Here is a 12,778-nt window from a genome sequence, read left to right on the forward strand (position 1 = left end):
TTCCCATTTTTTCTGTAGAAATCCCTGTGGATCCTCACCCAATTTCTGCTTTACCTTGTCTCTGATCCTCAGCACCCAACTCTAAAGCACAAAAGTTGGGTTATACTGCCTGGAGACTTAAGTGTTAATGGTCCTTTTGTGATGTTATGATCCTCTTCTCCTTTATTTCTACACACACACACATACACACACACACACACACACACACACACTTCTTTAAATGTCTTTATTTGTTGTTTTCATTCTACTTCTCCCTTTTGTCTTTCTTCTTGAATATCCTGTTGAATAAGGCAAACACCCTCTTATTAAAGTTGTGATCTTTGAGTCAAAGAGACAGCATAATGTTTACATGAATTTTTTTTTAAAGGCCCTGAGCCTGAGGTCCTCGGTTCAATCCCATAAGCCATGATCTTTTTATTCACAGAGATTTCTATGGGTTCTCATGAAAATTCCTGCTCACTTTAAATGAAATGACCCTCACACTGTTGTGATAGAGATGTTATCACCACCTCTAATTTGCCAATGAGGATAGTGAGACTAAGGCACACAAGGCAAGTTTCCTGACACCACTCATTTTTCTGAATAGAGGACTAAAGAACCTGGTTTGCTTGGATGTCCCTTTCTCCACTGTGATGGGTGTGGCCAACATCTGATGGAAAAGCAGTCTGGACTCTTACTCTTTGAAGATGTTGGACATGGGTTCAGCTGTCCGTAATAGAGGAGAGCACTGTGAAGGAATACTGGTTCATCTGAGTTCACTTAGTCCTGGGTTCAAATCTGTGTTGAATCACTTACTCCAGCCATGTCTGTGAGCCTCAGCTTTTCCACCTTTGTCTTCTTACTTCATTCAAGGTTTATTTTGAAAATAGGTGACATACTAGAGAAAGACTAAATAAGATACCATATGGGAAATACTACTATAAAATTAGAAATGTTGCCTAAAATTTAGTTCTGATTATCATAACCTGATACTGATGCTTATCCTCTGTCTTCCTCTTTTTTTTTTGAGATCCATATGTACCCATCCAATTTTCCACAAATACTTGTTAAACGGCAGCTACTGTGCCCCAGAAATTCTTCTGAACATTCTCATTAATTACTTCTGATAATCAATTATAATACTCCTGTGATAATAGAGTTAATATGTAAATTTTGATGAGGAACCTGAGATCCAGAAGTGCTGTCTGACTTGCTCCAATTCCAGTAGGTCTTGATCATCTCCTCCCTACTTTGTCTCCCACAGTCCAGCACATCTTTTAACCGGGATGCTGTGAAAGCAGGGACTGGTCGTCGCTTCCTCGGTGGACTACTGGACCACACTTCCTACTGCTACACCCTAGAGGTCTCCTTCTACAGTTATACCATCGGGGGCACCACAGCTGCTGTGCCCTACACTGAGGAAGCCTGTATCCTTGCAGATTTTCCCTGCCCCAGTCCACATGCAACCAAGATTATGCACTTGGATGGGATTTGCCAAGAAGGTAGAGAATTTGGTCTCCAGTTCAAGTAAGAAGTAGACTCAGAAATGAAAATAGGTAGCTGCCTTTGTTGGTCACATCTTTTGGCAGTCCTGTTTATCCTTTCCCCTCTTAATGGGCACTGTCTCCCATCCTCCCCTGCTATACCTCAAGTTATCTGTAGACTAGCTACACAGGCCTTATGCTGGTTCCATTGTCTTTTCATTTCTTCACTCTCTGGAGGAAGTGACTCTTCATTTGTCTGCCCAAGTCTGCTGAGAAAGATGGTTTTGACTCATCCATCTAATCCCAAATATCTAAAACCATACTTTATTTCACCTGCCATCTTTCTGTCTTCACTTCCTACTTCTTCTCTCCTTACTATTTTTACATCATTATCTTCCTCTCCTTCTATCTCCCCTTCTTTCCTGTCCTTTGCTATTCTTCCCTCCTCCTACTTCTGTCCCTTCCTCTCTCCCATCACATCCCCTTTCTTATTTTACCTTCCTTCTCTTTCCTCTTCTCCCCTTTGCCTTCCTCCTACTATGCCACTCTTCCTCTCTCATCCTCTGCACACATCTCTCTCTTTGCCTCTTCATATCCTTTGCCAAATTGGGTTTTCCTTTAATTTCCTCACATAATTTCTTTAAGAACTACCAACTGTCATGCATTATCATGGTGGCATTCAAGATCACTTCCTAGTTCATCTGAGCACTTGAGGGAATATTCTGTAATTCTAGTTTCCTGGGTGTTAGTTTGAATTTCAAGGTCACTAAATCAGGGTTGCAGTAGATTGTGACATTTTGTTTCCCACTTTCCTTTGTTTTTGAATTCCCTCATTTTTCCATTCTTAACAGTTTTTCTCAGAGAAAGAATTATAGTTGAAGGGGGAGAAGGGACAGGATGAAAGTAGTTCTAAGTGTATCTAAGTTATCTCCCTGGAAGTGGAAGTGTTCCTTCTAAAGCTGTATTCATAACTTGGTGCTTACAGTGTTCCTCCCACATTCTGTGCAGGGAAACATCCTTCCTGATGGTGGTGTGATGTCATATCACTCCACTCAGTCATTTTTAGACTAGTGACTTTGGAGACAATAATTAACACAGGAAACATGATGATGGCTGCAGAGAGGGGGTGAGCAGAAGGTCACCCAGGGGTTAGAGCAGTATTCTGAAGCTCCAGCAGAGAACAGAGATCATGATAAGGACTTAGGGTCTCCTCCCATACACATCATCAAGACTGAGACAGTCACCTTCAAATCAACTTTAATAACTACTGACTTAAGATAAGGAGGTAGACTCAGTTGTAAGTCAGAAAGCCCTTGGTTTACAAAATCCTGGCAGTCTCTATATGCCAACACACACACACACACACACACACACACACACACACACACATACACACACTAATGTGTATAGCCCATGATTTCTCCAGCATCCTCTAACCTCTGTAATATTGTATCTCACTCTACAACATACCAACTCTGCTCTCCCATGTTACTGTAGCAATGGAGGTAGGAGGAGCTACTTGGAAGGAGAATTTCAACAAGTACACCTCTCTCTGTAAATCCCACTCACTATAAAACATGGATCCCTCGAAAGATGACACGGAATTTGTGGATGATTACTTATATCAAATTTGATGAGTTAACCTGCCCTTTCTCAGCATCTCTGACATGATTTTGTATTGGGGGTAAATGTCTCTTGACCTTAGCACAGATTTTCTCCCTTCAAGACTCAGTCGTCATTCCTCACAAGTTAATGCATGCTATATGCAGGAATCTAAGCACCCGGGGTAGTGTACTGGAATGAAGACATGGTCCCCAAATTGCAGAGCGTTCTCTGTAGTTGTGGGGAGGGGCATACAAAGAGAGGCAATACATGTGACAAATTCTATGGTGGAGGAATTCCAGAGATCCATGGAAATCCTTCAGTTAAGAAACTGATAAGTAAGCGAAACATACACATAGAGATCTTATGCCACAAACCAAGGAAAATTTTAGGCATGTGAAATGTATCAGAATATAACAAAGACAAAGGCATCTTTCACTTTTTTTTTTTCACTGTGAGAGATCTTTCTTGGACTCAGTGTCTGCATCACAATCATCACTCCTGGTGACCACTATTGCACTATTTTTTCATTTTCTTTAATAGATATAAAGGAGGGGAGAGAGAGGACTGTAACAGATTGAATGTAGGAACAGATTGTGGTTTGACCACAGGTCCTCACACACATTGATAATGTTTGTGCTTTACCTGGTGCACCACTGACAGGCCTTAATACAAAATATATTAATAAGAAAAAGGAATAGAATCAAAATATAATCAGAGAAGAGTTACCAATGAGAAAGATATCTAAACTAAGATATTAAGATTGAGTAGAAACTAATCAAATTGTTGGATAGCGTAATGGTCATGCAAACAAACTGTGATGCCTGAGGCTACAAATGCCAGGTTCAATCCCCTGCACCACCATAAGCCAGAGCTGATCAGTGTTCTGGTAAAAAAAAAAAGAAAAGAAAAGAAACTAATCAAATGGTGTGTTGTGTTGTGTTGTGTTGTGTTATGCTGTGTTATTAGAATAATGACATTAACAGCAGGCAAGAAAGAGGGTGTACTGCAGGGACTATAAATGGTCTGGATAAATGAAGTATTTCAAGTGTAAGAGATGTGATTGGCAGGGCAGACTATATGGAATTTGAATATGATTATGAATCAAATGGAGAGTAACACAGAGGTCTTGAGTAAGGTAGGAAACCATCCTGGCTGCAATGGGAAAGACAGATTGTAGGTGGGTAAAAATGTATGCAGAGACTAGAAGGCTAATCCAGAGGCAAGAGGAGTCAGGTATAGAATGATGAGCTAGGAAGCCATGGAGCATTATTGAAAAGTGGTATTGGCAGAGAACAAGCACCAGTAAGGAAGAAGTTACTGGTGAATGGTACTGAGTAGGTCATGATGCAATTGGAGTCACTCCATCTTGTTCTGTCATCCAGGGGACAAGAGAAAGCATCTGGAGTTGCACCAGGGAAGCCTGGGCCAATTCAACACACAGGAGAGTGATTTAGCCTGGTTCCTATTTGAAATGAATTTTTTTAAAGCTTCGTCTCATAACAGAGGGAGACTTCAGGCAGACAGATTGTGATCTTTGTTGGCTGCTGGCTCTGTGTTCCAATCAGAAAAAGAAATTACATGGTCTGATAGGAATGGCAATATGGTCTGGGAGGAAGTGTCCTCTAGACTGGGAGTCAGGAGACCTGTATTCTGATGACACCACCACCGCCATCCCAGACAGTGTCCTTCAGCAAGACCTCCATCCTCCCTGAACTGAAATGCCTTACCTTCACAAAGAAACCAAGGACACTCTTACTTTCCTAACTTCTGTTACAGAAGGAGAGACACTGATGGCATTGTGAAAACCAGATAGGCTTTTCTTCTAGACGTATCAGAGTTGGAATCCTGTCTAAGCCACTTACTCGATTACTCACATTACATAACCACACTAGGCCTCAGTTTCCTAATATGTAGCTGGAGGTAATAATATTACTGTATTTCACTGACTTGAGGCTAAAAGAAACAGTGTACATAAGTATGTTCTGTGACCTTTAAATACTGTGACTATTGGTTAAATCTGGCTTGTGTGAATGAGGACCTGTACCTATGTCAAATGGAGTAGGATAGATTTTAGGGCAAAAGGACATGGAATGCTGGGAAGATTCATGGAGCAAAGGGTTTCATTGGGATCTCCACAGACAGAGTCTTGCTGTCAAAATGCCAACAGGCTCACACAAGAGGCTGTCTAGTTCCTATGATGTGTTTTTATTATTTGTTATCCAGAGTACCCCCTCCCAGTGCAAGAACACATGAGGCCAAATCAGTTATACAGAGGGTATTGGGTCATTGTATGACATGGGAAGAGCTAGAGGAGGATGGAGGTCCTGAAGGAAATTTATCCAGGCCAACAACAGTGTCCACATCCCACCTACCCAAGCTTGTGTGTCTGTCGGTTTATATATTTACTTCTTTATTTTTATTTTGGACAGAGAAAGAGAGGACTTGTGAGGACAGTGGAAGTTAGAGAGGGAGAGAGAGACACCTGCAGCACTGCTTCACTGCTCGTGAAGTTTGCCTCCTGCAGCTGGGGACCAGGAGCTCGAACCCAGGCCTCTGAGCACTGTAACATGTGAGCTCAACCAGGTGCACCACCACCCAGCCCTGATTATATCAGTTTAATTTTCTGTCTGCAAAAGCACCAGCTACACATTACCAGGGTCTTTTTCTCTGGTTTCCATTCTCTTCCAACATCACAGAAATAGAAGAGTGAAAGAAGGCACCTAAACTTACATGATAATGTCATCTTACATCTGTTATCCTATTGCTTTAAGCCTGTTTTTCCATTTATAAAAGTAATAAAATTTTGCATGGTTACTGGGAGATTGAAGTGCTGTGATATACCAGGAAGCCCTTGGCATCTGGTAGGTATTCAACAAATGTTCTTTCTTTTCCCACTTTTCTCAGATCCATGCAGACTGCATGACTTTCTTTCATTACTTATTGATGATTTTGAAGCCAGCAATAAGTTTCAATCCTGACTCCATTGTTATTACTGGGTAGCCTTATGCAAATGCCGTCCTTGCTCTTAGCTTAGAGACTGGTGCTTTTGGCCTGTCAGGATGAAACTATAGGTGGATTAGATCTCTGTTTGGTTCCTTCAAATTTTGACAGTCTCTGATTTTTCTAATTCTGAAATCTAAAATAACTTAATTCCATGGTTAGATGAATTTATGATATGGAGAACATGAAATTCTGTTCTTTAGCACATCGTAAGTTATAGTGATTCCATGAGAATGGGACTTTCTAATCTAGAAATGAGGAATCAGTACAAAGTGTCCTGGAAGAGGTCAAACTAACAACAAGCAGTTCTTGGGGTCTTAACTAAAAGTTTCATGGAAAAGCTTCAGGAAGATCTTGTGAATCATTCAAAATGTATCAGAAACTGTGAATAAATATACAGAGTTAATTTTCTCTAAAGAAGACTCAGAACTTTCAACAGATTCTAAAAGAGAAATGTCCTGAAATATTTCTACAAGGGCTGTTGGTCTCTGTGGTAAGAATCTAGCCCTAGCATGAGTGTACTGAGGGTGAATCTGCTTCGTGTCATTCTAACTGAACATCCTAACCCTGGTTCTTATTTTTTAAGATTTTGCTTCTTTTTAAAAATGATTTATTTATTTATGATATAAAAAGAGACAAGTTAAAATTAAAAGGGGATATATGGAGAGGGAGGAGAGAGAGAGAGAGTGAGAAAGAGAGAGAGAAAGAGAGGGGGGAGAGAGAGAGAGACCTGCAACACTATTTTACCACTCATAAAGCTCCTCCCCTGCTCTTTCAGGTGGAGACCAGGGGCTTGAACCTGGGTCTTTGCACACTGTAATGTGTGTGCTCAACTCATATCCCAATTCTCAGTCCTCCAGCCCCATTATTTAACCCGTCTGAACTTAGTGTCTTCATCTGTAAAACAAGAATAATAATCATTTTCTTTTCAGGGTGGTTTTGATGGTTATATGGGATGGGAGAATAAAGCACTGGGCACAAACTCAGTGCCATTAAATATTAGTCCCCTTACTTTCCTTCCTGTGGCTTGTTGTTTTGTTGTTGTTGTGAAATAATAAATTTCTGAGAATTTTGGACCATTCTTCAGCTAACCCTATTTACATTTTATTGGTCTGCCAAGTAATAAATATGCCCTGTTCAAAGGGTTTTAAGAGAGAGAGAGAGAGAGAGAGAAACTAAACTGGAATCATAAAATAATCCAGAGCTTCTTGGGCCTTTGTTTATACCCTGGTTACAAGCCAAAAGGAAATAGCTCTTTGATATAACAGATGAGAAAAACATTGGAAACAGACCTTGGGTCCTGAACAGATTTGTTTCCATACAGGCTTATAACTGTGGACCCATTGAAATCAGAAAATTATAGCTTCAGAAGAAAAGTATGAGCGGTGTGGCCAAGAAGATGCAGAGATTTAGAATTTGGTTCACTAGCTTGGTGTCGGTTCAGTGTCACTACAGACTTACAGTAGGTTCTCTGATGAGTACATTCTTCCAACAAAACTCCTTAGAGATTGAAAGTAGAGAGATGAATAAACCATGGGCCTTGTCTTAAGGAGGCAACTGTTCAGGACCAGGTGGTTGCACATATATTATAGCACACATGCTACTATGTGCAAAGACCCAGGTTCAAGCACCCATTCTTCACCTGCAGAGGAAGCTTCATATGCAATGAAACAGTGCTATACATGTCTATTTTCCCCTTCCCTCACAATTTATCTCTGCCTCTGTCTAATATATAAATAAAAGATTTAGAACAGGTGACTATTTTTGGGAGCAGAGTGATAGTTCACCTGGGTAGTGCATCTGCTTTCTCATGTACAGGAGTGAAGTTTAAGCCCAATTCCCACTGTGTTGGAGGACTCATTTGTACTGTATTATATTCCTACTTCTCTGTCTCTTTCTATCTGAAAAAGCCATCCCTGAGCAATGAAGCCTCAGTAATGATAAAATAGAAAGCAGTTTTGAAAGGATGGAGAAAGGTAAAGAGACAAGTAGCACAGAAGACTAAATGCTTTGACAGAGGGAAGCTGTACCAGTTGGAGAAGCACACTGGACATTACCTAACTCCACAGGCATGGTGAGCAGGAGAGGAAGAAACCCTTTCTGGAGGGAGAGAAAGTATGGCTCAGATGGCCAAAGTGATGGGGTATGGGCAGAAAAAGAGGTGAAATAGGCTCCCTAGAGGAAAAGCAGAGAGAGAATTCAGATGCTTGGAGACTGTGTGCCCCAAATATTGGAGGGTTTGGGGACTATGCCAGAAAACAGTAGATAACAAATAAATATATTAAAGATAGACCAGGAAAAGAAGAAAGCCTTGTGGAATTTGTAGCAGGTACCTTGAACAAGCAGTCCTCACAGATTAGTTATATAAATATTAATATATTTATCTTCTGTGGACCCTACAGATAGGTGAATATAGATTCTACATCTAGAGATATAGAAGCTCTGACAGGCCCCATGACTTTCCAGTCACTCTCAGGAAATTACATTCTCTAATTAATTCTAGTCACAAAACTGTCTCAGTTCAGCAATGACTATGTCTGGTCCAATTGAAGCCATCCAATATATTCAAAGCAAAAAAATAAATAAATAAAGACACAAACTCTCCTTTCTAGTTCAAAGTGACTCAAGGTCGGTAGGTACTGACTGACTTCTATTTCCTAGACTTGATTTCCAGTAGTTGTTATTATTGTTATCACCAGAACCTCATAGCTCTGTGCTCTTTTTAGATAAAAAGACTGGGGGTGAGGGTTAGGGAGAGAATACCACTATACCAAATCTTCTCCAGTGTTGTGGGGAATAGGTTTGAACTTGGATCACTTATATAGTAAAGTAGGCACACTATCCAAGTGAGCTATTTTGGGGTCCAACTTCCAAACTTTTTACCCACTTAGTTCATCCTCAGAAGTTTATCACTCCAGAGTTGAGTAAGATGAAAGAGAGACCAAAAGGATAGGAAAGGTACTGTAATGAGATGGCCAGGGTAACCCCTTACAAGTTCATTAGTCACTAGGGTTCTTGATTTGGATTACCCACTTAAATACAGAATAATGGAGGGGTGGGTAGAGGAAAGGGATGTTTTGACTTCTGTTTGGGATGTGTTAAATATGGAAAGCTAATGTGACATCTAAAGAGAAAAGTCTGTATGGTAGATGATTTTATGGGGCTGAAGTCCTGAAGAAAAACCTGGTCTTTAAACTTAACAGTCTGTTCTTTTAGGTCCCATAGTAACATAATGAAGTAATTTTGGTGATGGATACAGTCAAGATAGTTTTCTTCTTAATATGCTGATAAAAGACTGATGTGGTGAGAGTCTAGTTCCTAGCTCTTCTGACCTTTTGTTCCTTGTCCCCCTCATACAGCACAGTGACCTTAGTTAAATCACTTCACCTTTCAGGTCACCTCCTGGTCCTAGGTGGATCCTCACTGAATTTCAGTGAATAAGTGAATGAATAAATCAATCAAGTGAAAGCAGTCTTTACTGGCCAGTCAGCTCATTAATAAGACAATGAGTTATGGGATCTGTGTTGCTCAGAGGAATTATGTGTATGTTTGTAGGGTGGGAAGAGGAAGATGTGTGTGTATATCTTCTGGTAAGCTCTGCCTGAATTATTTTTCATGGAGAACAAGCTCCACTTTTAAAGCAGAATACAGTAGAGTAGGAAGAAATCAGATGTGACCTGTTGCTGGTCTTCTAAAGATGCCTAATACCTCCCATTCCCTGTTTGTCACATTCAGAATTAAGTCTTTGGCAAGACTCATAAACAGAAGAAGCTTTAATCAGCAGGCTTTGCAAACAGAAAGCTAGAGCCTCCAAACAGACCAGAAACTTGTTGTTGTTTTCCATGCAGACATTTGATCTTTCGGTGTGAATGCTTAACTGTAATTCTAGCTGAATGATTGAATGACTAGCAGTAGGAGCTATAATGGCAAAAAAAAAAAAAAAAAAGATATTAGATGCATTTTGTGAGAAGGGTCAGAGTTTCTGAATTGGAGGAGTGATTCTGCTTAAAACTTGGCAAGTAGGTTTGAGTTCAAATTTTCCCATCTTTGTATTAGATGAATGATGCAACTTTCAGGCTTATTTCCAGAAAGAGAAAGACAGACAGGCAGGTAGGCCAGCAGCCAGGGCATATCTGCACTCTACATGTAAGAAATTAAAGTCCAGGGAAGTCAGACATCATGCCCTGAGCGACACATTTACTAGTTGAGTAAGTGAGGATTTAAATCCAGATTATCCAGCTCCAAAGTACATATTCTCTCTGCTGTTTCAGGAGACTTTGTCTCTCTCTCTTTCTCTGCCCTGCTCTGCAGTTGGCCCAGATTCCCTCTATTTCCTATACAACAGCCTCTTTCCTGAACCCTAGCAGCCACTTCTTGTCCTCTGTTCATGCTGTCTGCTAACTGCCCACAGTTTTGACCTGTTTGTGCTCCCAGATCATCCAAGCACCACCTGCACCTGTCTGTGTGGTGCCACATCTGACTCTTGCTTCCCACCTCCAGATCTGATTGGACTTCTTGGCCAAATGTGGAAAACCAAAATGCCAGTACCAGTATCTTCTCCCAGTCTCCCTGGGAGATTCCTACCAGTTTTTTTTCTGCTATTGTCAAGGTTATAGCCACAATTTTAAATGCTATTAATATTACTGACAGCAGAGAGCTACAAATTACAAAGTTGTAAAGCCACTTTACAGTTATAACTGTCAGCTTTCACTAGCAGCACTGCAAGGCTCCATGGAAACCACGCTGATGATAGAGGGAGTTACTGGAGAATATGGCCTACTTGATGGTCAGAGACATTCTTAAAGCTACATAGGTAACTTGAACCTCTTTGCTTGTATGCACATTTACTTGCACCCTTGTTCACACTGTTTCCATCCTTTTGTGTAAATGTGAAAAAAAAAACCCAAATGGAAGGACTATACCCAAGTTCAAATCCAACCAGTTATAGATTTGGGACTAACTCTGCCCAACACAAAGGACAACTGTCTGCCACATTGTCAAACTGTTGAACAAATGAATGCCTGGAATTTTTGGAAATTTAGACGATATTAAGAACAAAGTAAGATAGGAATAAGATAAGGCAAAAACAGTTTTGGAAATACTGATCCAGGGAAATGAGGTTTTGATATAGTGGAATGATTTAAGCATTTCTTTTTAAAATGTTTGCCACCAGGGTTATCTCTGGGGATAGGTGCCCACAAGATGGCTCTGCTGCTCCTGGTGGCCTACCTGCACTACTTTCCTTTTTTTATTCTTTCCTTCTTTTAAAAATTTTTTATTATTATTTTCTTTTCCCTTTTGTTGCCCTTTGTTGTTGTTGTTCTTGTCGTTGTTGATGTTGTCTTTGTTGGATAGGACAGAGAGAAATGGAGAGAGGAAGGGAAGACAGAGACGGGGAGAGAAAGACAGACACCAGCAGACCTGCTTCACCACCTGTGAAGCGACTCCCCTGCAGGTGGAGATCCGGGGGCTCGAACCAGGTTCCTTACTCTGGTCCTTGTGCTTTGTGCAATGTGCGCTTAACCTGCTGTGCTACTGCCCGACCCCCTCTTTTTCCTTTCTTTCTTTCTTGCTTTTTCTCTTTCTCTCTCTCTTTCTTTCTTTCTTTCTTTCTTTCTTTCTTTCTTTCTTTCTTTCTTTCTTTTCTTCCTCCCTTCCTTCCTTCCTTTCTCTCTCTTCTCTTTCTTTTTGATAGAAGGTGAGAGATAGTGAAAAAGAGAGACACCTGAAGCCCTACTCCACCACCTGTGAAGCTTCCCTCTGTAGGTGGGGCTCAGGGACCTGAACCCAGTCTTCATGTATAGTAAGGTGTGCACTGTAATGGGTGTGCCATCACTGGGGCCCCATTTTAGACACTGTTATTTGACACTCTTAAGCTTGATATTGGTTAACAAGGAAAAATTATCAGTCATCCTCTACACACACACACACACATTGAAAGTTTTGACATTTTGAAACCAGTACTGGCTGGCTGCATTAAGAGAACCACATGTTGGAAACAAAGAGGTTCTGGCCTTTCTTCACCCCACTGTTTTAGTGAGTCCTGGAGCCCTGGATTCATTTCTGGCTCCCCGCTCTATGGAAGACATTGATAAAGTCATGTGTGGTCTCTGAAGAACCAGAGCAGCGAAGATGGAAAAGACACACAGCTGTCCTGATTTGCCTAGGACTCAGGGGTTTCTAGGGGAAGGGACTTTCAATGTTAAAAGTTGTACCCCTCTTATCCTATGGTTTTTGTCTGTGTTTCCTTTTTAGAAATAAAAATTTAAAAAATAGAACAATCAGAAGAATTATGCAAAGCAAGATGAGTTTTCTCCCTGCCCAACACTATAGGATGAAGCCTGTGTAATGGGCAAAGAAATTGGAGATATATTCTTTGGGGGGGAAAGACCTATGGAGGCCACACACTTGCCTTGGTTAAATTTCTAAAGCACTAATGCTGCTCTCCTTTGGACAAGCCTGAGCTTTGGGATGCAAGCTGGTGAATAGGAGGCACTGAGACTAGAGAAATCTGAAGGGGCCATTCAGTAAAGGATCGGTGATCCACAGCATGCCAATGTTTCAGAGAGAGTGTGGTGGCTGTACAGAGAGGATAGGTGGATGACACACATTATTATATGGAAAGACTGGTTCCCACTTGTAGGGGTGGGGTGGGGGGACTTCACCTCTAACAGTGCTGCAGGTGTCTCTCCTTCTCTCTGTCTCTCACC

General features: G+C 41.0%; 1 protein-coding gene across 2 annotated transcripts in view; it reads left to right on the forward strand.

Annotated features, from left to right (window-relative positions):
• The window catches only part of AGBL4 (AGBL carboxypeptidase 4), a 1,508,442-nt gene that overhangs the window by 1,435,027 nt on the left and 60,637 nt on the right, over nt 1–12,778 (forward strand). For both annotated transcript variants that reach the window (XM_060205929.1, XM_060205928.1), the window contains exon 11: nt 1,244–1,406. In XM_060205929.1, coding sequence (XP_060061912.1) covers nt 1,244–1,406 — 163 coding nt within the window. The remainder of the gene's footprint in view (nt 1–1,243; nt 1,407–12,778) is intronic.

Source organism: Erinaceus europaeus, chromosome 13, assembly GCF_950295315.1.
Source record: "Erinaceus europaeus chromosome 13, mEriEur2.1, whole genome shotgun sequence".
Lineage (NCBI taxonomy): Eukaryota > Metazoa > Chordata > Mammalia > Eulipotyphla > Erinaceidae > Erinaceus > Erinaceus europaeus.